Source organism: Mustela nivalis (assembly GCF_964662115.1).
Source record: "Mustela nivalis genome assembly, chromosome: 1".
Lineage (NCBI taxonomy): Eukaryota > Metazoa > Chordata > Mammalia > Carnivora > Mustelidae > Mustela > Mustela nivalis.
In genome coordinates this window covers 198,253,891-198,278,195 of record NC_139020.1, presented here as the reverse complement: position 1 = coordinate 198,278,195, position 24,305 = coordinate 198,253,891, and the positions used below count along the sequence as shown (strand labels likewise).

Below are 24,305 nucleotides of genomic sequence, written 5' to 3'. Positions count from 1 at the left end.
TCCTGGCCGATGGTTCCAGATCCAAAGGCCCAGGGATGCAGAGAGGGAAGGGCTTTGCGAGGGTTGGGTGAGTGGAGGGAGGTGGCCGGGGGTTATCCTTGTCCGGATATGGGTGAAGGAGGCTTCTGGGTAAGGCTGCCTCAGGCCGGAGCTGAGGGGCACACTTTCTCCCATAGACACACTTAATCCATCTAGTCCCTAAGTTACATTATTCCGTTCCTTCTTGGGATAAGAATTCCGTTGCATTCCCACAATAATGACAATATATTGTATGTAATTACAACCTGATTTTGAATCTGATCTCTTTACCTAATATATGTTCACATCAGAACACAAGAATATGCTGATTTTTTGTTTGTTTGTTTGTTTGTTTGTTTGAACCAGCCTAGTTTGAAATACTCAGCTTTATCTACAAAGGAAATCCCAGTTAAACTGCCTGAGGAGTAGGGATTTTTAAGCCTCCTGCCCTGTATCTGAGAGGCCGTGTGTTGGGTGGACAGAGGACCCCTAGTTCACATTTCGATGATGAAACTAGGACTCCAAAGTGAGGAAGTGGTGGGTTTGGGATTTTCCATGAGTTCTTTTGGATTGCAAATTCAGTGTTTTCAACCGTCATATTATATTGTTTAGTATGAGATAATCTGAGAGGATCAAAGGTCACTAAAAAACATGGAGAGCATAAGGGAAAAATAAGTCCTTCATATTTCCTCCCCAACTTAGCTGACTGCTCCAGGATTCAAGACCTAAAGGACACTCTCCATCCTGTGGCAGCTGGGAGCGGATGCCTGCCGCCTCCTTCCTGAGGGCCTGGCAGAGCCTCCTCACAGCAGGTGAACCATGGTCATGGCCCTGAGCATGTGGAGGTCATGGTCCTGACCAGACCTGACCATGGTGAGGGCTCTGGTCATCTGTGGTCACAGCTCTAAGAAAGTGACATTAAAATCTTTCCCATCCTATTGATAGATTGATTGATTGAGATAGAAGTTTACTGAATACTCTGCAAGGGAGTGGCAGGCTAAAATCTCTCCCTAATATATCAAAAAACCATTCTGACTGTGGTCAGAGCCAGGATTTCCCCTCTGCCCTGTCCTTCCGCATTTTCCTTCCATAGTTTTTTAACAGGAAGAATGGAAATCACTTTGTTACCCCACAAATTAACTATTCCATCCGTCTAGCTCACTGATTATCTACACCCAATTTATAAAAGATAACTAATTATCTACCACCTTAGCATCATTCCCTGCACCAGGGGTAACAGCCCCACCTATGTGGGGTCCATAGCAGGTGAAGTTGGGTTTCCACATGAGGACACTGGGGTCCTGCCCACAAAGACTTACGGTGGAGACCCCAGAGAAGTTAGATCCTGGATGGGAGAATAGCACTATAGGGGTGACTGCTCTGAGCAAGGCAGTGGTCACAGCCCCAGAAGACCTGGGGTCAAGCCTTTGATTAAGTGGGGTCAGGGCCCTTGGCACGGGGGCTGCAGGCTCTGATTACTTGCGTCATGGCCCCAGCATGTGGGGGTCACAGTCACGGTTAGAGGGGCCACATTTCCCATCACCTGGAGTCAGTGGCTCTGATCATGTGGCGTCACAGTCCTGATCACATAAGGTCATGGCACTGTTCACACGCGGTGACAGCTCCCTGCACTCGGGGTCCCATCTAAGAACTGGAGGGACAGAGGACCGTTCTGCTTCTGAACTACGCTTCCCGGAGGGCTGCACGCAGCGGGCTGACGCACTTCCTTTAGAATCCCCGCCTCCTTCTGACCCACCTGCGGCGCCTAGGATCGCCGCGTGGTCCTCCATGGGCTTGCTTATGCCACTGTCGCCCCTGCCCCCGCTTCGCCTTCCTGTCAGCCTAGGCTCGGAGGTGGGACCCGCGGGCTGTGCTCGGGGTTCGGCGGCTCACGGTGAGTCGGCGGACTGGTTCGGCGGGCCGAAGGGACAAGGGAGAGAGGAGGTGACCGTCCTACTTCCTCCCGCACTTGGACCTCAGGCGCCGAGCTGGTGTCAGCGGTGTCCTAGGCCTCGGCTGCCCCTCAGGATGTGGCGGTTGAGGCTGGGCGCTGTGCGCGCTGCTGAGGGCTCCTTCGACTGCTCACCTGTCTTGCGGTGGAGAGGGGTTGCAGTCCCCCTTGAGTCCTGGACACTGTCCATGGTGCTAACCGCCGCCTCTGTCCGGGGGTCAGGCTACACCACCTGTTGTGGCAAGCGCTTCTGAGGAACTACATTTTAAATGTTACTTCTAATTAATTTGTAAGTAAGTACTGGACAAGTCTAAAATATTTCCCCATCAACCACAAGTTAATTAATTAATTAATTAATTAACTTTAACAATTTTAATTCCGGTATAGTTAATAGACAACATTGTGTTTCAGGTGTACAGTATAGTGATTCAACACTTCCATACATCACCTACTGCTCATCCTGACAACTGCAGTCCTTAATCCGCATCTCCTGTTTCACCCATCCCCCGACCCATTTCCCCTCTGGTAACTGTCAGTTTATTCTCTATACTTGAGTCTGTTTCATGGTTTGTCTCTATCTCTTATTTACCCCTTTGCTTGTTTGTTTTGTTTCTTAAATTTCACATATGAGTGAAACCATATGGTATTTGCCTTTTTCTGACAGACATATTTTGCTTAGCGTTATGCTCTCTAGGTCTGTCCACGTCAGAGCAAGTGGCAAGAATTCATTCTTTTTTTGTGACAGAGTAATATTCCATTATATATAAATACCACATCTTCTTTTTTTTTTTAATTTAAAAGATTTTATTTATTTATTTGGCAGAGAGAGATCACAAGTAGGCAGAGAGGCAGGCAGAGAGAGAGAGGAGGAAGCAGGCTCCCTGCTGAGCAGAGAGCCGGATGCAGGACTCAATCCCAGGACGCCAAGATCATGACCTGAGCCGAAGTCAGAGGCTTAACCCACTGAGCCACCCAGGCGCCCAATACCACATCTTCTTTATCCATTCATTTACTGATATATCCCTTCGAATTAGTATTTTTGTATTTGGGGGGTAAATATCTAGTAGCATGATTACTGGATCATGGAGTAGTTCTATTTTTAACTTTTTGAGGAAACTCCATACTGTTTTCCACAGTGGCTGCACCAGTTTGCATTCCCACCAACAGTGCACAAGAGTTCCTATTTTTCTGCAACTTCACCAACACTTGTTATTTCTTGTGTTTTTGATTTTAGCCATTCTGATGGGTATGAGGTGATACCTCATTGTAGTTTTGATTTACATTTCCCTGATGATAAGTGATGTTGAACATCTTTTCATGTGTCTGTTGGCCATCTGGATGTCTTCTTTGGAGAAATGCCTGTTTGTGTCTTCTGCCCCACAAGCTTATTTATTTTTGTTTTTGGTGAGACCACATTTTCCTTTAACCTTTGAAAATTTAAGGTCATTATTGAGATGTGCTTTGTCAAGTACACACTTGACAAAGAATATAAACTACTGATAACTTTTCAATATTGATTATGTGTTGAAATGATAGTATTTTATTTTTAAAAGTTTATTTTATTTTTTTAAAAGATTTTGTTTATTCATTTGACAGATCACAAGTAGGCAGAGAGGCAGGCAGAGAGAGAGGGGGAGGCAGGCTCCCCGCTGAGCAGAGAGCCCGATGCAGGGCTCGATCCCAGGATCCTGGGACCATGACCTGAGCCGAAGGCAGAGGCTTAACCCACCGAGCCACCCAGGTGCCCCTAAAAGTTTTTTTTTTTTAATTTTAAAAGATTTTATTTATTTATTTATTTGAGAGAGAGAGAGAGAGAGCAAGCAGAGGGAAGGGCAGAGGGAGAGGAAAAAGCAGACTCCCCACTGAGCAAGGAGCCTGACTTGGGGCTTAATCCCAAGACCCTGAGAGCATGACCTGAACTGAAGGCAGATGCTTAAATGACTGAGCCACCCAGGTACCCCTAAAGATTTTTTTAAGTTTTTTTGAGAGAGAGGGAGAGCGCACGTGCAAATGAGCAGAGGGGAGGGGCAGAGAGAAGGGGAGAGAATTTCTTTCTTTCTTTTTTTTTTTTTTTTTTAAGATTTTCTTTATTTATTTAAGAGAGAATGGGAGAGAGAGCATGAGCAGGGTCAGGGGCAGAAGGAGAGGAAGAAGCAGACTCCCTGCTGATCAGGGAGTCCAATGTGGGACCTGATCCCAGGACCCTGGGGTCATACTTGAGCCAAAAATGCAGACTGAGCCACCCAGGTGTCCCTAAATTCGCTTTCAACTGGCCAATCTAATTTGGTCTAGTTTTCATCTTGTTTCATCTGCTCCTTATTCTCCATGCTCACATTTTTGTTGATTCTGAGGACTATGTTAAAATTGCCTTAAAATACCCTGACTCAAATTAATCTTTACACTGAAACTTTGGATCCTATTGGATCCATATCAGGCTTTGAAATGTTTTGCTACTCTTGATTCATCCTTTCCATATATTTTTTTCTCTCATTGCTGAATCTTTTAAAGCAAATCCCATATAATGTGGCATACCACTCTTAAGTATATCACAGTGCAACTCTATTAAATAAGGACAGTTTTGCCTTATATAACCACAGTATCATTATCATATCTCACAAAATTATCAGTAGTGCTTCCATATCATTTAACACTTAGTCCATGTTCAGATTTACCTGAACATCTCAAAAAAGTCATTTTGCAAATTTGAATCCGGATTTAGACAAGATCCACACATTCCATTTTTTAAAAATGTCTCTTCAATCTGTATCAATTTTTCCCTCTCCTGGTTTTTCTCCATGGGCCATGAATCTATTTGTAATGCTCTGAATCTAGAATATAAATCTGTTTTAGATAACACTAAAAGGTAATTTTTGCATAGATTATAAATCAAGGGAAAACACTTCTAAACTTTACCAAGAGGTGTTTATCAATATGAAAAAAAAATCACATCATCAATGGCAGTGCTGGTGGCAGTGTTTGAGTCACCACCTATATAGCACACCTGTGTCTATCACCAATGAAATAGGCATTTGTGTGTAATCAAAAGACATCTGTATCTGTCTGCATTTGTAACTTCGTGTCCATGATGATCTGCCTATAGCTGTGAGCATCTGATTGCTTTGTTATGTCTCTTAATGTAGTCCTGACAAGAAATTCATATTGAAACGCATAATGTTTTATTGTAAATTACTTTTTAAAATTCCTTTTTGGTATTTTGGATAAGGTATTCCATTATCTTAAAAATATTCTTTGTAGGGGTGCCTGGGTGGCTCAGTGGGTTAAGCTGCTGCCTTCGGCTCAGGTCATGATTTCAGGGTTCTGGGATCAAGCCCTGAATCGGGCTTTCTCCTAAGCGGGGAGCCTGCTTCCTCCTCTCTCTCTGCCTGCTTCTGCCTGCTTGTGATCTCTCTCTCTCTGTCAAATAAATAAATAAATAAATCTTTTTAAAAAATTTCTTTGTATAGGCACAATTTATTAAATATATATTTCATTTCAGGACAATAAATGAGATGTTAGAAACCAGGGTAGAAAAGGAGGCTTTGGGGTGCCTAGCTGGCTCAGTTGGGGGGAAGGTGTGAATCTTGATCTCAGGGTTATGAGTTCAAGCCCTATGTTGGGTGTAGAGATCACTTAAAAAATAAAATCTTTGAAAAAAGAAGGAAGCTTTAGTTGTGACAGTGTTGACCATCTTTTATCTGTCTTCTCCCTCACCTTTTAGTTCTTAATTAATTAATTCTGCTCCTATCATTCATTCATTCAAAAATATCTATTGACTCTTCAATGTTAGGCCCAAATGCGGGTTCTTGGGATATATCAGTGATGTGTCTGGGAGGATGGTGTTCCCAACATAAGAAACAGCCAGGGCAAGGCTTCAGGAGGGGAGGTCGGCATGGCTCTGGTGGAGCAAATGAAGGGTGGAAAATAGAGTCAGAGAGGCAGCAGATCACCAGAGAATGCGGATCCTCATAGGCCCTCTGAGGAGCTTGGCTTTTACTCAGAACATTATGGACTTTTAAAACGAATGTTTTAAGTGAAGAGTCCTATTTATTAGAAATATAGAATAAATATAGACTAAAAAAGGAAGAGGCGCACCTGGGTGGCTTGGTCGGTTGAGCCTCTGACTTTTGATTCCAGCTCAGGTTGTGATCTCAGGGTTGTGAGATCAACCCCCATCTCAGGCTCTGTACTCAGCATGGAGTCTGCCTGAGATTCTCTCTCCCTCTCCACCCTCCTCTCCACCCCCCTCTTGCCACCCCACCCTCCACCCTGCTCTTAAAAAGAGAGAAGGAAGAGAGAGAATTGGCTTTAGTACCCCACTCCCACCCCTTTCTTCTATTCCTGATCTCAGGGCAGAGCTCTCCAGGCCCCAGGTAATACTACCTTTGGAATGGGTGAGGATCCTGCTAGGACTGGGTTCAGTAACTCCTCTGGAGTAGCGTGACTTAGCTACCCCCCATTTTGTCCTGAGTCAGTGCAGTTGGGCTGGTGTTTGGACATCTCCTGATCAGGATGTCTTGGTGGCAGCTTTACAGCCCTAGACTGCCTCCGGATTTAGTTTATATGCCAAATTGGGTTAGCTTTCCCCTCAGAAGACTGCATCTGTGTCCGAGGCTTAATTCTTGTTATTTTCTGCAAAAACCTAGTCAAGGCAGCAAGAGTGTCATTTTTTGCTTAGAAGCTTTTTTCTCTCCCTTTATGGACAGATTTAGTAGGATATAAACCTTTGTATGCTAAGTAGTCAGAGTTATCTGTGGTTTGTTTAAGAGCACATCCTGAGGGGTGCCTGGGTGGCTCAGTGGGTTAAAGCATCTGCCTTTGGCTCAGGTCATGATCTCGGGGTCCTGGGATCGAGCCCTGAATCGGGCTCTCTGCTCAGCAGGGAGCCTGCTTCCCCTCTCTGTCTCAGCCTGCCTCTCTGCCTACTTGTGATCTCTGTCTGTCGAATAAATAAATAAAATTTAAAAAAAAAAAAAGAGCACATCCTGAATCCTGTCTTGTCTCCTCTTACTTTGTAGCTGTGGATAAGTTACTTACCCCCTCTAAACCTCAGTTTCCCCATCTATGAAATGATAATAGCAGAACTAAATTTGGTTTTCATGAAAAACATTGTATAGCAAAATGCTGGGCCCATAGCAAGAGCTATTTATTTTTTTTTAATTTTTATTAACATATAATGTATTATTAGCCCCAGGGGTACAGGCCTGTGAATCGTCAGGATTACACACTTCACAGCACTCACCATGCAAGTGCTATTTATTATGGCAAATGGTCATGGTAATAACAACTCTTAGAATCCAAATGTCAGGTCATAAAACAAAGACCACCAAAACTTACTAAGAAAAAAAAAATTCTGAGTTTATTTAATTGTCAGATAAAGATATATATACCAGTAGAAAAACTTTTACTAAATAGTTCACAGAGAAATATCAGAGATGTTTAAGGACTAGAAAGGCAGTTTTATGGCATTTGTGCTAATAAAAGATTTAAAAAAATAGCATTCTGCATGGGATGGAATGAATCTGTGGGTCTGTACATATTTGGTGAAAAAATTCCTTTTATTAATCAGGAAAGAGTCTTCAGTTAGGGCCAATAAAGGGTCTGGTCTCCCATGATTTCAAAGAGTTCATGATTTATCATCTTTAGCTGGCTAGAAGAGTTGCAATCCAGTTTTGATGATTTCTTAGGTAAGTGCAGACAAACGGTAAAATTTCTGTAGGTGCTGATTTGTGGAAAACAGAGAAGAGCATATCTTGGACTAATTCGAGGGGCCAAGAGCCAAGGTTACTTAAGTCAGTTGTGCCTTCCTGTCTTTTATTTTGCTGAATCTCTACTTCCTGGTAGAATGATGCATACTAGTCCTCTAACCAGTATCTGAGAATGGATGGGGAAACTCAAATGTAGATTTCACATGTGCTCTTTAACTACTGTTATATACTACCTCCTACATTGGAGGACATCCAGACTGACTCCTAAGTCACCTGTTCTTTCTTCCCATTGGAAAAGTCACAAAGGACCTTCCCATATAGGTCATAAAGATGGTTCTCTCTTATTGGAAACAAATGTTGTAGCTATTTGTGTCAGTGTAACTGGTTATGGCCTAGAAGATAATTTTAGTATAATTACAGATACTTACAGAGCTGAAGATACCTCTGATGCTTACTTGGAAGACTCCTTGTAAGATAATATGTACAGTAGGTTTTACTGTGGGTTTTTTGGGATTCAGGTAAAGGATGTAATATTTAAAAGTTGAGTGCGGTACATAATTTGAATCTAACCATGGGAAGACCTCAGGAATGCTCCCTATAGGGGCGCCTGGGTGGCTCAGTGGGTTAAAGCCTCTGCCTTCGGCTCAGGTCATGATCCCAGGGCCCTGGGATCGAGCCCCGCATCAGGCTCTCTGCTCAGCTCAACTTTGTATTTTGCTTCCTCTCACTTTCTCTGCCTGCATCTCTGCCTACTTGTGATCTCTGTCTGTGAAATAAATAAAATCTTTAAAAAAAAAAAGGAATGCTCTCTATATATTCTAGAACATGAAGAATGTTCTTTAAAAATAGGGGAAGGAAACTAAAGAAACATAACTAATTATAATATCTGATCCTAGACCAGATCCTGTACTGCAGGGAAAATGCTATAAAAGGACATTATTGGCTCAACTGACAAGATTGGAATATATATGAAACTTAGATACAGGTATGATGTAAATGTCAAATCTATGAAGTTGATAACTGTATTGTAGTTATGGAAGAGAATACCCCTCCTTTTATGATACACACCAAAGTATTTAGGGGTAAAGAACCGTGACATATGCAGTATATTCTCAGGCATTTCAGAGAAAAAAATATACATACATACATATGCACACACACACATGTATATATAACATCACACATGTTAACAATAGGTAATTTGGGTAGGGGGTGCCCAGATATTCTTTGTATTGTTCTTAATCTTGCAACTATTCTGTACATTTGAAACTATTTCCATATAAAAAGTTTAAAGAAGTTGAATGGAAATGTAGGTCCTGTAAAGTACGTCTTGGGGAAACGGACATGAGTCATTGTGAATGATTAATGGACTAGCTCTTAATCATAAGACAAGGAAGAGGAGCCCAGTGAGCCTTTCCTATGACTACTCTGACTCAGAACTTCCTTTCCTCCTTTCTTCAGGAGAATCAAAACTGGAAGTTCATCCCTGGCCCTCTTGCTTTCTGGCCTTTGGCAAGCAGCAATTTCTCAGTCAACATGAACTACTCAATCACCCTGCAGTCCAGATTTATATTCAGTAAATCCACTCCAACCAGGAGATTCTTGCCCAGAGGACCAGCAGCAGCAGCAGCAGTGGCAACAGCATTCTGATAAAAGCCACTGGGGGGGGGCCAAAGAAAATAAAGGAAGAGGAGGTTCTCAACCCTTGTCTGGGAGTACAAATGAGAGGGGGACTTCTCTGGTTTTCCCTCACTCACCCCAGGGACCATCCATAAGCTCCTGGGCAGGCAGCCGAGTACTGAAGGTACAACTCAGTCCAGCCCTTGTGCCCATAGCACAAGCTCTGGGGAAGTGCACAGAGTTCGTGAGAGGGCAGGAACAGTTGAGTTTGGAGAGCATGGACTAGATTTTAGCCAGAAGACAAATCTATTCAGACACAAGGCAGTCATGCGTGTGCAGGGACTGTGGATGAGGTTTCAGCAGGAAGTCTCATCTCATCAAACACGAGAGGACACACACAGAGGAAAAGCCTTGTGTGTAAGGGAGTGTGGATGAACTTTTAGCTCGCAGTCACACCTCCTCTCACACCAGAGGACACACACACGGGAGAAACCCTTTGTGTGCGCAGTATGTGGGCAAGGCATTAGTGAAAAGTAAGACCTTGTTAAGCATCAGAGGATTTACACAGGAGATAAGCCTTGTGTGTGCAGGAACTGTGGAACTGTGGCCAAAGCTTTAGAGTGAAATCACATCTCATCCTACACCAGAGGATACATTCAGGGGACAAGTCTTTTGTCTGCAGGGAGTGTGGTTGGGGCTTTAGTGATAGATGAACCCTCATCACCCATCAGAAGACACATTCTGGAGAGAAGCCTAAAGTGTGGGGGGAGTGTGGGCAAGCTTTTAGCCACAAGACAATCCCCACCAGAGAACAATCACAGGAGAGAGGCTTTACAAGTACATGGCGTGTGGCCGAGACTTTAGCCTCAAGTCTACTCTCAGCACATATCAGAGGACACACTCAGCGGAAAAGCCTTATGCGTGTAGGGGATGTGGGTGAGGCTTTAGCTATATGTCAGCCCTCATGAGGCACCAGAGGACACACTCAGGAACAAGCCCTGGGTGTGCAAGGACCAAGGGTGTGTGTTTAGAAACAAGTCAACCATCAGCCATACCAGAGGACACACACAGGGGAGAAGCCTTGAAGCCTTGTAAGGTTATGTGGACAAGGCTTTAGCTGGACATCACTCCTTGTCACAGAGCAGAGGACATGCTCAGGGAGAAGCCTGTGTATAGGGAGTGCAAAGTGTTAGCTAGAGGTGACCTTGTAAGAAACACTGAGAGTCACATCTGTCCTCCATAAACCCCATTAGAGCTCAGAGAGGGCTTCAGGGACAGTCTTCTAACCCTTGACCCCTCTGTGAGTGTGAAGGTGGCAGAGGTCTAGCTTCTGAGAACAGAGGTACCAAGTGATGCTCCCTTTAGTGGTCTTTGCACCAGTCAACTAAATCTTACTTCCTTCTGCAAGTCCATTAACTTCCATTGACTTCTATGACATTCTCCTGTTTTATTTTTTTTCTATGTCCCTAACCTTTGCTGCATCCTCTTCTGCACCCACTTTTAGTGATTGCTCGGGGTTGAGTCTCTGGCCCGTAATCTGAGGGACACCTCAGCCATGTCTTCCTGCTACCCCTCCAATCCCAAACCCAGGTCCATTTAGCCACACCCCAAAAGGTCTTCAGTCTCAGGACTTAGACTTCATAATCATGCTGCTTTGGCCCTCCCCTGGCAGGTGTAAGATTTCTTGCAATGTCCACATCAGCCTGACAATACCAGGTTTCGGGGCTTTCTCATGGTGCCTCTACAGCGCCCCCGATCTCTGTGTCCAGTCTTTTAGCCGCACACTTGTATCTGTCCTCACTATGCTGCTAAATCTCTTTGAATCAGAGCCATTCTTGCCTGTGTTACCTCTTACCTGTGTTATCCAGGGCCCAAATGGCCCCTCTTGGTCAACATAAAGAAAAGAAAAAATGTTTGTTTTCTATTAAAATCCACACAGACATTGTAGAGACACCACAGAGGCCTGGCATAGTGAGACCACTGTCAGATCCAGGAATCACAGGAAGAGATGCGGAGGTGACAAACATCCAGGCCAGATAGCTTTGGGTTCCTTCCAGTCAAGAATCATTCCCTCGGGACGCCTGGGTGGCTCAGTTGGTTAAGCAGCTGCCTTCGGCTCAGGTCATGATCCCAGCGTCCTGGGATCAAGTCCCACATCGGGCTACTTGCTCCGCAGGGAGCCTGCTTCTCCCTCTGACTCTGCCTTCCACTCTGTCTGCCTGTGCTCGCTCTCACTCTCTCTCTCTCTTACAAATAAATAAATAAAATCTTTAAAAAAAAAAAAAAAGAATCATTCCCTCCTGGGTCTGCATTTTTTTTTTAGGGAGAGAGAGACCATGGGCATGCATGTGAGTGGGTGGGACAGAGGCAGAGGGAGAGAAACAGACTCCCTGCTAAGCATGGAGCCTGACACACTAGATCTCAGAATCCTGAGATCATGACCTGAGCTGAGATCAAAAGTTGGACACTTAATTGACTGAAGCCACCCCTTCCTTTCTTGAAAAGGGATTGAAATCAGGTCTCTAACGGCCCAATCTCTACAATGACAGGCTCACGGTTTTGTGAGATCTTCAGAATAAAGGATTGTGAGTGGAGGAAGGGATGGGGAAAGGAGGCAAACACTCCAAAGACAGTTGCGGTTCACAGAAGTTCCTGCCCAGGGAGGAATAGCTGAAGTTTTGTTTTGTTTTGTTTAAGATTCTTTTTATTTGTTTGAGAGAGACAGACAGACAGAGAAAGAGAGCAGGGGAGGAGCAAATGGAGGACAAGCAGACTTCATGGTGAGTGCAGAGCTGGATGCAGGGCCCCACCCAAGACCCTGAGACCATGACCTGAGCCAAAATCAAGAGTCAGACACTCAACCAACTGAGCCACCCAGGTGACGCTGGATCTCAAATCTTGCTTTTTCTTGGACAATAGACCTTACCTTAAAAATGGGTGCCTACACTTGGTTGGATCTTTGGCCTGGACTTGCACATATGAACAAGATTTTGAATCTTACCAGTGAGTTTTGGCAATGAAAGTGACTTTCATCTTGTATCTCAGACCTGGATGTAGTTTTTAGATTTAGGCTTCTGTCCTGGATTTGGATCTCAAATGTGAATATCAGACCTTAAAGAGGAACCTTATTTCTGGACCCTGGCCCTATAATTCAGAATGGATTATATGTGACCTTGGGACTAGAACTTGGATTTGGATCTTGGGAGCTGGAACTCAACCTAGTACTAGATATTTAATCTGGACTTTAGAGATGGATTTAATCTAGATCTTGGACTCAGCTTATACCTGGGAAGTGCACCTAGAATTGGACCTTGGACCTGGTCCTTGAACCACAACATTGGATCTAACTTTGGATCCAGACTTTGGGTCTTGACCTGACCTGGACTTTGGAAGTGTTTGAGTGTACCTCAACCTTGAACATGGGGCCTTGAATCTGGACTGTGAACTTGGACCTAGATTTGACATTAAACACTAACACTGGACCTGAGCCTCAAATATGAACATAGATGTTGGACCTGGACCATGGACCTAGACTTGGATCTGGATCTTAGATATTATCTGTGGAACTGCACATTGACCTGCTCCTGAACCTTGTTGTAGGTGTTGGATGTGGAATTGGTCTGTCAATTAGTCCTGATATTAAACCTGTTCCTTAGACATGGACTTTGATATTAGGATTGTATCTTGGACCTCAGACTTGAACACTGAATATTTTAAACTTAGGTCTGCCCTTGGGACCTGAATGTAGAGTATGTGTCTGCATTTGATCCTGGATACTTATGTTGGACCTGGGCTTTGGAAATGAACATGGACTTTGGACCCAGACTTTGACCTGATATGTTGTAGACTTAAAGACCTTGTCCTCAAACTCTGGACCTGGACTTTGAATGTGGAACCTCAGATTTGGGCCTGGATTTTGGACTTGGCCTTTAGATCTCAAACTGGTCCTTGGACATAGACTTGGGACCTTGGACTTGAACATCAAATCTCAACTGTGGAACTCTATCCATGATGTTGGACTGTTGGGAGCCAGTACAGGAGGCCTACTATAAGAGCTGTAAGGGACTGAATATGATTGGCTATTCATTTAGGTCCACTCACGCGGGAGGTGCATGAGCACTGTGGTGATTGGCTAGGCGGGCTAAGCTTCCGGTGTATATATGCTTGAATGTACTTGTAGAGGGGCGGGCCCGCCGGGAGGCCAGGCCGCGCCATGCGGGCGGAGGGGGCCGCAGCCCGGACCATGGCGGCGGGCGCCCAGGGGCGGCGCGCGGCCCTGGAGGCAGCGGGGACGCCGGAGCGGGGCGGCGGGAGCTGCGTGCTGTGCTGCGCCAGAGGGGGAAGAAGATAAAAAGAAGCCATTAAAGAAGTTTGCCTCCACGCGTGTCTCCGTGTCGTTCTTGCTGGAGAGAGCAACATTGGACCTGTCCTCAGACTTGGTTTTTTGGAAATGTTACTTGAACTTCAACCTCTAACCTGAGACTTTGACCTCATGTCCAGACCTCGAACCTAGAAATCAGACCTACATCAGGACATGACCTTAGACCTGGAATGTTGATCTGAACCAGAATCCTAGACCTAGACTGGGGGACCTGGGTCTTAAACTGGAACCTTAGTTTGGAATTCAACTTGTCCTGGACATTAAACTCAGACATAGGACTGACTTGGCTCTTGGAACTTACCTTTGACTTTGACTTAGAGGTCTAACTTTGGTCACAGAACTTGGACTTAGGGCATTTGTTTTGGTCTCTCTTGTGGGTGCTACCTCACCATGTTAGTATGTTTCCATGAGGGAGGGTAGCCTCAAACCTGGCTAGGAAAGAGAGTACTTCCCTTGGCTGGTTACTGATAGCTGGCACTCCTGATCAATTCTCTTTTGTCAGTTTGCTTGGTGTTTTAAGCTGGACTTCCTATTTAGTCTGTTTAGTCATGGGAAAGAATAGGCCAGATGGGCCTGTCATGTTTCCAGGTTACAGTTTGGTAAATTCCCATTCTGGATCACCTTGTGTTGTTGTGTAGTGAAACCCAAGATGCCCTGCTACTGTGTTGTTCCTCTAGTCTGGAAGTCTCAAACCAGTTCTTCTTTGGAGAACTTTTCAGAGTTCTCCTTGATTGTTTCTTGCATGATTTTCAGGTTTACAGTTGTACTTAGTGGGGAGGGGCAGAGGTAAATGGGTCTACATACATCTACATTTTGTCTAGACTGAAAGTCACTGGTCATTGCTGTTCTAAGTTACTCTGCTCAGAGTTTTGCTATAAAGGTGAGCAGAAATATGGGACAGTGGCATGAAGGAGATGATGTATTAAGGCTTGCTTTTATTTATTTTTAATTTTTTAAAAATTTTAAGTAGGCTCCATGCCGAATTACCCAAACATGTTTTCAAAACATGTTTGAATTCAAAGGGACTCAGCAGAGAGAGGTGAAAGTGCAGTAGAGACCAGAAAACCAAAAGAGCCAGGTAGGGTTCAGAGCACATAGAAGGCTTAATGGAAAGCAGGACACTTCCTATGTTGTAACAGGAAGAGAAGAGGGGAGCACATGCAGATACATTTATAGATTCAGATGTGAGAAGATTCTCTGACTCCCAGACATCCCACTCTAACCCCAGGGTAGCATGACACTATAAATGCTTAAGCCCATTATCTTCCATGCAAGGTAGCCCCCATGTTGGCACAGAGGCATTGTTCTTACCAAGGTCACAGTGACCTCCATGCTGCCACATTAGAGGTTATTTAAAAGGCTTCATCATTCTGGACTTCTCGATAATATTCAACATTGCTTCTTTCTCCAGAAACACTCTCTCCTCTTGACTTTCCTGATGCACATATCCTTGGATTTTTCCTTCCTTCTCAGGCTATTTCTTCATCTCCTTCGTTAACGTGTGCAAATACTTGTTTTCACAAATTCCATATAAATTCAAGGTTCCTCACTATGCCCTGTATGGTAGATTGCCCTAGTAATGACCCCCCAGTGATTCACACCTCCCAGTACCCATGCCCTTACCTAGTCTCTTCCCTCATGGATGCTGGGCTTGGCCACGGGACTTGCCTTGGCCAATGGGATATTAGCAAACATGATATAAACAGAAGCTTGATAAGCTTGTGAATGGGGCTTTATCCTCCTGGAACCCTGAAACAATCATGCTATGAAGCAGCTCAGGATAAAAAACCATGTTTGACCTACCTGCAGCCACATGAGTGAATCCAAGTGAGACCAGCCGAATCACCCAGCCAATCCAGAGACACATAAAGATAAATCATTGTTCTAAGCCACTAGATTGTGAGGTGATTTGTAGTGCAGCAATAGGCAGCTGTTATCCTCATCTAAAACACAGATGTGGCTAACTTTAGTGGCTTTGTGCAATCAGAAAAAAAAAAGTGAGTCATAGAAACATGCCTCTACTGGGTAGAAACACCTTTGTTCAAATAAAAGGTGCCCTCCTCCACCTGGCATAAGAGGCAGACTTATGCCAGGTGCACAGCATGGATTTGGGCCCACACTCAGCTCTGTCACTGGGTGCTTTTATGCACTAGACAAGATGCACACTGTGTGTGAACCTTCTGGGAGATTTCTGCATAATTCTCTCCATTTAGCATAGACCAGGAACTGGGTTTGGGACAATTTTGTTGTTGTTGTTCTTTAAAATTTATTTTAGAGAGAGAGCAGGGGGAGGGGCAGAGCAAGAAAGAGAGAGAACATCTCAAGCAGACTCTGCACTGAGCATGGAGCTCGACATGGGGCTTGACCCCATGACCTAATCATGACCTGAGCCAAAATCAAGAGTCAGATGCTTAACCAACTGAGTGACCCAGGCATCCCTGGGACAGGTTTAATTATTTCACTTAAGGAGAGAGAGAAAACACCTAGAACAGTGCTCTTAGCCTTTAGGATTTAGTAGAACGCTGACTTTTATTAAGAAAGATAGGCCAAATGGTGCTTATAGAGAGTCACTGCATTTTCCAGGCATGTCAGTTAGGCAAGCTCCTTGAGAAAGACGAATAGTTCTCAAAGAGAGGAGCCATTATTTCTCTGAATCACCCATGAACATTCTTGAAAAGAGGTAGATAGAGAGCTAGATCCTAGAGCAGGTGGCAGTGAGAAGCTAGGTCCTTGGGTGGCTGCGGTGCCTACAGAAATGGTGCCATGATTCCCAGGCCTCCCTGGTCCCAGGAGGTCTCCAAGAAAAGGCTGGGAAATGCCACCAGTCTTCACAGACCGACAGGCTTGTGTCAGGCTGGTCCTGGGCGTCCTGGTCTGGCTGCACAGTGGATGCCTCCCTCTGGGCTATAGCGCACGGGCCCACAGCGCAACTGGGGCTCCTCTTCCTCATACCAGCGCTGTTCACTGAAGTCAGGGAAGAAGGCTGCAATCTCTCTACTGGCTGAAACCACAGAGTCTATAAGGAGAGGTAAGAAAGAGAAAGGGTTCTTCTAGGGAGTATAGGATGGAGGCAAGAGGCAGTTATAATCAGATTCAGAAACCTGAGCCTCTAGCTCTCTAGGCCCTCTAGGCCCTCAGTCCTGGGGCCACATCTGCTGAGCAGGCCACAGGGGCCAGAAAGGCCATTGGGAGGGAAGTTCACAGCAAGGTTACCTGGCTCTCAATTCCACCATATGGCCTGAGCACCAATGGCAAACCATCCTCCCTTATATGTGGCTGAGGATAGGGAAGGCAGACTCACCAGAGCCATGAGTTGTGTTGCGGGTGTCAGTGAGGCCAAAACTTCCACGAATTGAATCTGGGGCCACGTGACGTGCTCGAAACACTCTGGTGGGTCCCATCAGCGTCCTCCAGAGCTGGATGGCATCCTTGTGGGCCAGGATGTAGGCTCGGATTGGCCCGCTATGTACAGGAGGAACACAGGTCAAGAATCTGGCTGTGGGGCTGAGTAGGGCGCACTGTGAGCAGGGCACGAATAAAGGCACACTACATCCTGAGAGATACCCTGCTTTTCTAGCTAAGTACCCATGCTGCTTCAAGTTGCAGGTAATAGAAGGCCACTGTGGGTATACACGAAAGGCCACAGAGATCAGCAGAGTTGTTAAGTAGCATTCACAATATTATTCTATAGCCCTTGGACCACTAACCATCATGGGACAGGTGGCTACCAGGTCGGTGTTGGCTTAGACATGGTCCCAAGCCATGTTTCTTCAGACACTTAACAATGATTACAACTTGAAAGAGTGTCAAATGAAATAAACAAATTTAGGGAGCAGGGGGAGGTAAATCTTGGTGCATAAAGATGCTGAAATGAAAATGAGAATTACCTGGCCATGAACTCCACCAGCCGCTGATAGAAAAAACGCCCTGCAAAGAGAGAGTAACTTCATCAAGACACTGGTGCCCAAGAGAACTTTTAGTACTTCTGCCTCCTTACTTGGAATAATAAAAGCTGTTTTATTTTATTTTATCTTTTAAAATATTCATCCACTTTAGAGAGAGCGTGCAGATGGGAGGGGCAGGGGAGCTCCATGTTGAGCATAGAGCCTGACATGGGGCTTGATTCCACAGCCCTAAAATCATGACCTGAGCTCAACCACCTGCGCCACCCAGGTGCCCCAATAAAAACTCTTTTAGAGGACTTTGGAGTCTGACATATCTGGGTCTGAATCCAGGCCCTGTCACTTACAGCGTATGTGGTTTCAGGTAGGTTATTAACTTCCCTAACTTGGGTTCCTAATCTGTGTACTGGAGACCTAACAACATCTATGTCATAGGGCTCTAGAGAAAATTCAGTGCAACCATGAGCATTAGGACAATGTCTAAAAGAGTAAACATTCACTATTAACTACTGATATCATCAAGACATAAGACTAAATTTCTGGTTGGGACTAGGAAGTGGAACCCTCCTAGAAAAAATATATATATTTGTAGGGAGAGGGTGGTTGGGTTATGGACATTGGGGTGTGTATGTGCTATGGTGAGTGCTGTGAAGTGTGTAAGCCTGTCAATTCACAGACCTGTACACCTGGGCAAATAATACAGTATATGTTAATTAAAATAATTAAAAAATATATATTTTAAGATATTTAATTAATTAGTTAATTAATTAGAATGAGAGAGCAAAAGAGAGCACAAGCCAGGGGGGAGGAGCAGAGGGAGATGGGACAAGCAGACTCCTAACTGATTGGGGAGCTAACGTAGGGCTCAATCCCATGACCCTGAGGTCATGACCTGAGCTGAAATCAAGAGTCAGGCACTGAACTGACTGAGCTACCCAGGTGCCCCCTAGAAAGTAATTTTAAAAGATTAATAATCATGGAAAGTTTGTATATAAAGCAAGACTTTAGAATGGCTGCAATTTGACAACTGGTAGGTCAGAGACAGCCTGCCATTGAGCATCCCAGGTAAAAATCTCTCTTGCGTACATCTTGGGATAGAGAAGTCTCCCACTCAGAGGACTGCTGATCCTACCTTCATGCTCTTTGTAAAACTGCTGGCATTCTTCTTTTCTCCACAGAAGTTCTCTCATTCGTACAATAAGGAACTTGTTGCTCAGAATTTGCTGATGAACAGCCTGGATAAACATCACATCAAAGACAAAAATTGGTCAAAGGGACCATATGAGTGAACAGGGCTGACCACAAGAACCACGAGGACCCATCAGAGCTCGGGACATGAGGGTCTGTCCCATTGTCAGGTCAAAAGAGAAAGATGGTGGAGGTGAGGTAAAGACCTTCGGTCACATGGCCAGAGCATGAGCCCTGCCGGGTGCAGGGGACAGAAAGTGCATCTCTGCCCTTCTGTTCCTATAGCTCCTTGAGCAGAAACCCACACGACCCCCCTTCAGACCATCATAAAAATCTCTTGATGGTGGTCCTGCCTTGAGTTTGTCCAACTCTCTCTAAACCATCACACTTGACAGATTAAAAACACCATAACTTACATGTCACACTCTGGTCAGAACCTTATTCATAGAATGAGGTACAACTACTTTAGCCCAGGGCTCAAGGCTATACTTTCCTTGCCCTCCACCTCTTCCAATTCTAGTCCCACTGGCCCAGCCTTCCTGTGGCCCCCAGATCCACCACACATGTTCCTGCCTCAGTATTTCCCTCTGTGGAACATCTGCCCCTGCCATGCACTGACTGAAGTCCACCCTTCCTCTGAGCATGGCCAGGTCCCAACACGTGCATGCCGCCATTTCTGACTGCTCTGGTCTTCCTTTGCATCACAGTCAGCTCACCTAGCAGAGCTGCTCAGTTAGTATTTATAGAACTATTGTAGGTAGAACCCTACAATGACCCTCCCCCAGTATCAACAAGATTCTGCACCCTTCTCTCCAGGACTGTGAATATGAAGCAATATGATTGGAACATTACATGGCAAAAGGGATTCTGCAGGTGTAATTGAGGTTGTCATCAGTGGACTTTGCTTTGTTTTTTAAGATTTATTTATTTCTTTTAGAGAGAGGATTTTTGGGGAGGGGCAGAGGGAGAGGGCGAGAGAGAGAGAGAGAGAGAGAAGGTGAATCTTGAAAAGATTCCCCGCTGAGTGTGGAGCCCAACATAGGACTAGATCCCATGACCCTGAGAGGATGACCTAAGCTGAAATCAAGAGTCAGGTGCTCAACTGACTGAGCTAGCCAGGCACCCATCAGTTCACTTTGCTTTAATCAAAACAGAGATTATCCAGAGGTGCCCAGTTAATCACATGAGCTTTTTATTTTTTATTTTATTTTATTTTTAAAGATTTTATTTATTTTTGACAGAGAGAGACACAGCGAGATAGGGAACAGAAGGGGAGTGGGAGAGGGAGAAGCAGGCCTCCCATTGAGCAAGGAGCCTGATGTGGGGCTCGATCCCAGGACCCTGGGATCATGACCTGAGCTGAAGGCAGATGCTTAACGATTGAGCCACCCAGGTGCTCCAACCACATGAGCTTTTTATTTTTTTTTATTTTTTTTTTATTTTTAAAGATTTATTTATTTGACAGAGAGAAATCACAAGTAGACAGAGAGGCAGCCAGAGAGAGAGAGAGAGAGGGAAGCAGGCTCCCTGCTGAGCAGAGAGCCCGATGCGGGACTCGATCCCAGGACCCTGAGATCATGACCTGAGCCGAAGGCAGTGGCTTAATCCACTGAGCCACCCAGGCGCCCCCACATGAGCTTTTTAAAAGCAGAGTTTTATCTGGCTAGGAGAAGTCAGGTTTAAAGTGTGAGAAGCACTAAATACACTGCTGCTATCTTGAAATGGAGTGAGCCATGAGATGAGTAATGTGTGTGAGTGGTCTCTAAAAACTCAGAGCAGTCCTTGCCTGAAGGCCAGCAAGGACATGGGGACCTCAGTCTTATGACCATAGGAACCAATTTCTGCCAACAACCTGAATGAATTTGGAAGTGGATTCGTCCCCAGACGCTCTAGCTAAGTACCTGGTCAGCTGATACCTTGACTTTAGCCTTGAGACCCTGAGGAAAAACCCACCTGAGCCTATTGGACCGCTAAATTCTAGAATTGTGAGATAATAAATGTCACTTTAAGCTGCTAAGTTTATGGCAATTTGCTGTAAGTTTGTGGTAATTTGTTGCACAGCAACAGAAAACTAATATACATGCACTGTCTTGAGGTTTGGTTCTTCTTATTGTATTGGATCCTTATATTTTTAATCTGCCCCAATTCTCCAGTAGATTTTTAGTCTTCTTAGGGTCAGAGTCCACAGCTCCTAGCTTTGTGTCTTGCACAGGACTGTGCTATCAGTCTTCACAAGTGGCCCTGTGGCACCAGAAAGAGATGCAGGGCCCACGGCATACAGTAAGAGGTTTACGATTCCTTCTTACCTCCAGAATCAGGGGGTGAGCAACAGCATCAGGCTTGATCAGGGCCAGAGTAAGCTGGAGAGCCTGAGGGCTCCGCAAGATCGAGGTCATCTCACTCCTGCCATCAGAAAGCTGGATTAGGGACCTATCAGTGGTGTCTTCCCCACCCTCCCGACTCCAGAGCCACGCTGCCTTGCAAGCCCACAGGGATCTCACTCCCAAAGCCTGTGGCAGTTACCTACAAAGGAGTAATCTATTCAGGAGAAATTCAAGTTTAGACACTGCCTGTCCCTGCCAATATTCCCTTCACTTCCTAACTTTTCTTTGTGTTTTTGAGGATTTATAATTTACATTGCTAAACAGCCTGGCCACAAACGTACAATAACTGTTACCTTTCATAAGGTCTTCTATCCCACAGTGTGCTCCCATCAATCCTAGAATTGGAAGATTGGATGGACAAGAATTGGGACCTTGCCAGGATACCCGCAAAGAAGTTTGCTGGATATATACTATCTCTTATCTAATCTTACAGATAGGTCAGGATCTCCCCTGCCCAAATCAAATCCTTTAATACACTCAGTTGTCCTCAATGGCAAGGCTTGTGGACATGCAACTCCAAGGTCCAGGGCCAGCTGTAATTGTTTCGTATCTGAAGCTGCTGAAACAGTGCCACAACAAAGGTCAGTTTAACTGACTAACTGAACCTAGATAGTCGTATCTGTCCATCTTTGTATTCCTAGTGTCTAGCATGGTGTAAGAGCTCAATAAGTAGTTATGGAAATGATATAAGAACATGAAGGTATTTTTTTTTTTTTAACTGGACTATGATGGGGCGCTTGGTGGCTCAATTGGTTAAGCGTCTGCCTTGGGCTCAGGTCATGATCCTGGAGTCCCAGGATTGAGCCCCATGGCTGGATCCCTGCTCAGCTGGGGGTCTGCTTCTCCCTCTTCCTTTGCGCTCCCCCTGCTCCTTCTCGCTCTTTCTTCACTCTCTCAAATAAATAAATAGTTTTTAAAAAATAAATAAACTGGACTAAGAATTTGAGATCTCTCCCAACTGTGAAATGCTATTCACATGTGAGAAATTGATCATTTGATCAGGACCAAGAACTAGGTCTCAAAAGATTATCTGGCAGAGCTCCTAAATTTACCAACAAATATGGAGAAGGCTTCCATGAATACACACAGGGTCAGTATGGACAATGTTCTCATTTCTCTAAGGCTGAAAGTCTGACAGTCATGTCAAAGACAGTGCTAGGGTCTCCCCTACTCATGTCCTTTCTACAGTTTTCAGCTGGATGCTCCCCTCAAACCAAAAAACTAAGTCTAGTCTAACTGGCTCAAGATCAGCCAACCCACTCTCCCTAATATCCCAGGTTGTGAGTAACCCAAAAGCAAACCAAATCTTCACCATAATCTAGGGAGAGATATCGCTGATCCCTCCCCACCCTCACTCCACATCCACATTCATCACCAGTCTCCTCTCCTTCTCCAGGGCCACCACCCCAGTCCAAGACATCATCAACCCTCCTGGGACTCCTGAAACTCCTCCATGGCCTCTCAATTTCTACTCCTGCCAGCCTCTACAATCTGTTCTCCGCTAAGCAGCCAAGGAAGGAAAAATGCAAATCTAATTATATCACTGCACTCCTTAGCCCTTTGCCTGAGATGTTTCCACAGTCCAGAATGTGCCTCCTCTGGTAACCTCCTATTTACCCACTAGCTCTTAGCTGGCTTCCACTATTATATATAGCTTTTTGGACGTTTTCTTCAGTTATGTCTCCACCCGTTAGGTCAGGTCTATTAAAGCAGGGGTCTGTTTTGCTCATCATATTATTCCCAGTACCTATGCCAAGTGCCTAGTACAAAGCTGCCTCTCACCAGTATTTGTTGAATGAATGAATGAATGAACGAACGACCAAACGAACATCCTTCAGCTTCTGCAAGGCCAAGCTGCTAGGGGCTCTCCAGGAAAGGATGTGGTTCCTAATGTCAGCTAAGTAAAGACAGTCTTTAAAACAAATGCGGGGGGGGGGGCGCCTGGGTGGCTCAGTGGGTTAGAGCCTCTGCCTTCGGCTCAGGTCGTGATCCCAGGGTCCTGGGATCCAGCCCGGCATCGGGCTCCCTGCTTGGCGGGGAGCCTGCTTCCACCTCTCTCTCTGCCTGTCTGCCTGTCAAATAAATAAATAAAATCTTAAAACAAAAACAACAACAAAAAGCAAATGCTGGGGGCTCCTGGGTGGCTCAGTGGGTTAAGCCTCTGCCTTCGGCTCAGGTCATGATCCCAGGGTCCTGGGATCAATCCTCGCATCCTGCTCTCTGCGACGCGGGGAGCCTGCTTCCCCCTCTCTCTCTGCCTGCCTCTCTGCCTGCTTGTGATCTCTGTCAAATAAATAAATAAAATCTTAAAACAAACAAACAAACAAACAAAAAAAAACAACCCAAATGCTGACAGGTCAAGAAAATTGCTCAACTTTAAATTTCCTCTATCAGAGAATCACAAATTACAGAAGTTGGCTGGGCATTCGCCTCCACGCCTGAGGCGCCCATTCCTCTGCTTCCAGGAGGGCAGTGACCGAGCCCCCCTCCTCCCAGGCGCCGCGGGGGCCTGCAACCCCTCAACTCTGTCTGGTCTCCCCATCCCCTACCCTCACCCCGACACCTGAGGCCCAGCTCCCTGACCACCAGGCTCTCAGCCCCATTTCTTGACACCAACCCCTCTCCTCGCGGGCCCTCATTTCTCCGGGCCGACAGCCGCGCGACTCCTGGCCTTCGAAGCAGGACCTAAGCGCTCCCCAGATCCAGGGCTGTTCGAACCCCAGCCCAGCCGGAGTTCAGGTCTGGAGTCACCTGGTCCTCCAGCGCGGAGCCCGGCCACCAGGCACTGCGATAGCTAGCCTGCGCGGCCCCCGCGGGGTCCTTCGGGCGTTCGGCCGGGCAGCCCTGCTGGGGGTCCTCGCCCGGAGGCTGCGGACCCAGCCGGTCGCGGATACCGGGTGTGTGAGGTCCGCGAGGGAACGGCGCAGTGAGTGACAGCGGCCGGGCTGAGGCGAGGCGGCCTGCAGCCCGAGGTCCGGCCCCGCTGGTGGCCCTTGTCTCTCCCCATGGGCTTGTCCCGGGCCGCACGAGAGGACAGAGCCGTCTCGGGCGAGAGCGTCCTCTTCGAGGTGCCTCTCGGGCGCCCCCAGGCGGCAGGGAGGCCGGAGTTCCGGGGCGGCCCTGCGCAGGGGTGGGGAGGGGGAGGTGGCGGTCTGA

The 24,305-nt window shown here is 45.9% G+C and overlaps 2 protein-coding genes and 1 long non-coding RNA gene across 9 annotated transcripts in view; 2 read left to right on the top strand and 1 right to left on the bottom strand.

The window, feature by feature from the left end:
• Positions 1 to 1,748: 1,748 nt before the first annotated feature.
• On the top strand, positions 1,749 to 9,376 carry LOC309850687. Of its 3 annotated transcripts, none has more exons than XR_014304405.1 (3): positions 1,749 to 1,912; positions 8,571 to 8,659; positions 9,136 to 9,376. It is a non-coding gene; the product is annotated as an uncharacterized lncRNA (long non-coding RNA). The 3 variants fall into 3 exon arrangements; XR_014304406.1 differs by having other exon boundaries at positions 1,766 to 2,258; XR_014304407.1 differs by lacking the exon at positions 8,571 to 8,659 and having other exon boundaries at positions 1,768 to 2,258.
• Positions 9,377 to 14,590: 5,214 nt separating this feature from the next.
• On the bottom strand, positions 14,591 to 24,211 carry NME6 (NME/NM23 nucleoside diphosphate kinase 6). Of its 5 annotated transcripts, none has more exons than XR_014304348.1 (7): positions 23,767 to 24,190; positions 21,072 to 21,168; positions 18,710 to 18,812; positions 17,563 to 17,602; positions 16,977 to 17,137; positions 15,479 to 15,618; positions 14,591 to 15,231 (listed from the first exon to the last, which is right to left on the bottom strand). XR_014304348.1 is itself a non-coding variant. In XM_082704812.1 (6 exons), the coding sequence occupies exons 2-6, from the start codon at positions 21,159 to 21,161 to the stop codon at positions 15,560 to 15,562; spliced, it is 453 nt and encodes a 150-aa protein (XP_082560938.1). In that variant the 5' UTR covers positions 21,162 to 21,168; positions 23,767 to 24,190; the 3' UTR covers positions 14,591 to 15,559. The 5 variants fall into 5 exon arrangements, 3 of the variants coding, with proteins under 3 accessions (XP_082560938.1, XP_082560936.1, XP_082560937.1); XR_014304349.1 differs by having other exon boundaries at positions 14,591 to 15,164; XM_082704812.1 differs by having other exon boundaries at positions 14,591 to 15,618.
• FBXW12 (F-box and WD repeat domain containing 12) overlaps positions 24,090 to 24,305 on the top strand; it is a 62,190-nt gene continuing 61,974 nt past the window's right edge. The window contains exon 1 of the transcript XR_014304286.1: positions 24,090 to 24,217. The gene's annotated coding sequence lies outside the window, so the exon portion shown is untranslated. The remainder of the gene's footprint in view (positions 24,218 to 24,305) is intronic.

Coding starts and splice junctions, on each gene's coding strand:
- NME6 (XM_082704810.1), bottom strand. CDS start 21,161: ATGACCTCGATCTTGCGGAGCCCTCAGGCTCTCCAGCTTACTCTGGCC. Junction 18,813..21,071: donor CTCACCCCCTGATTCTGGAG/GTAAGAAGGAAT, acceptor ATGTTTATCCAG/GCTGTTCATCAGCAAATTCT. Junction 16,692..16,976: donor CAACACAACTCATGGCTCTG/GTGAGTCTGCCT, acceptor CTCTCCTTATAG/ACTCTGTGGTTTCAGCCAGT.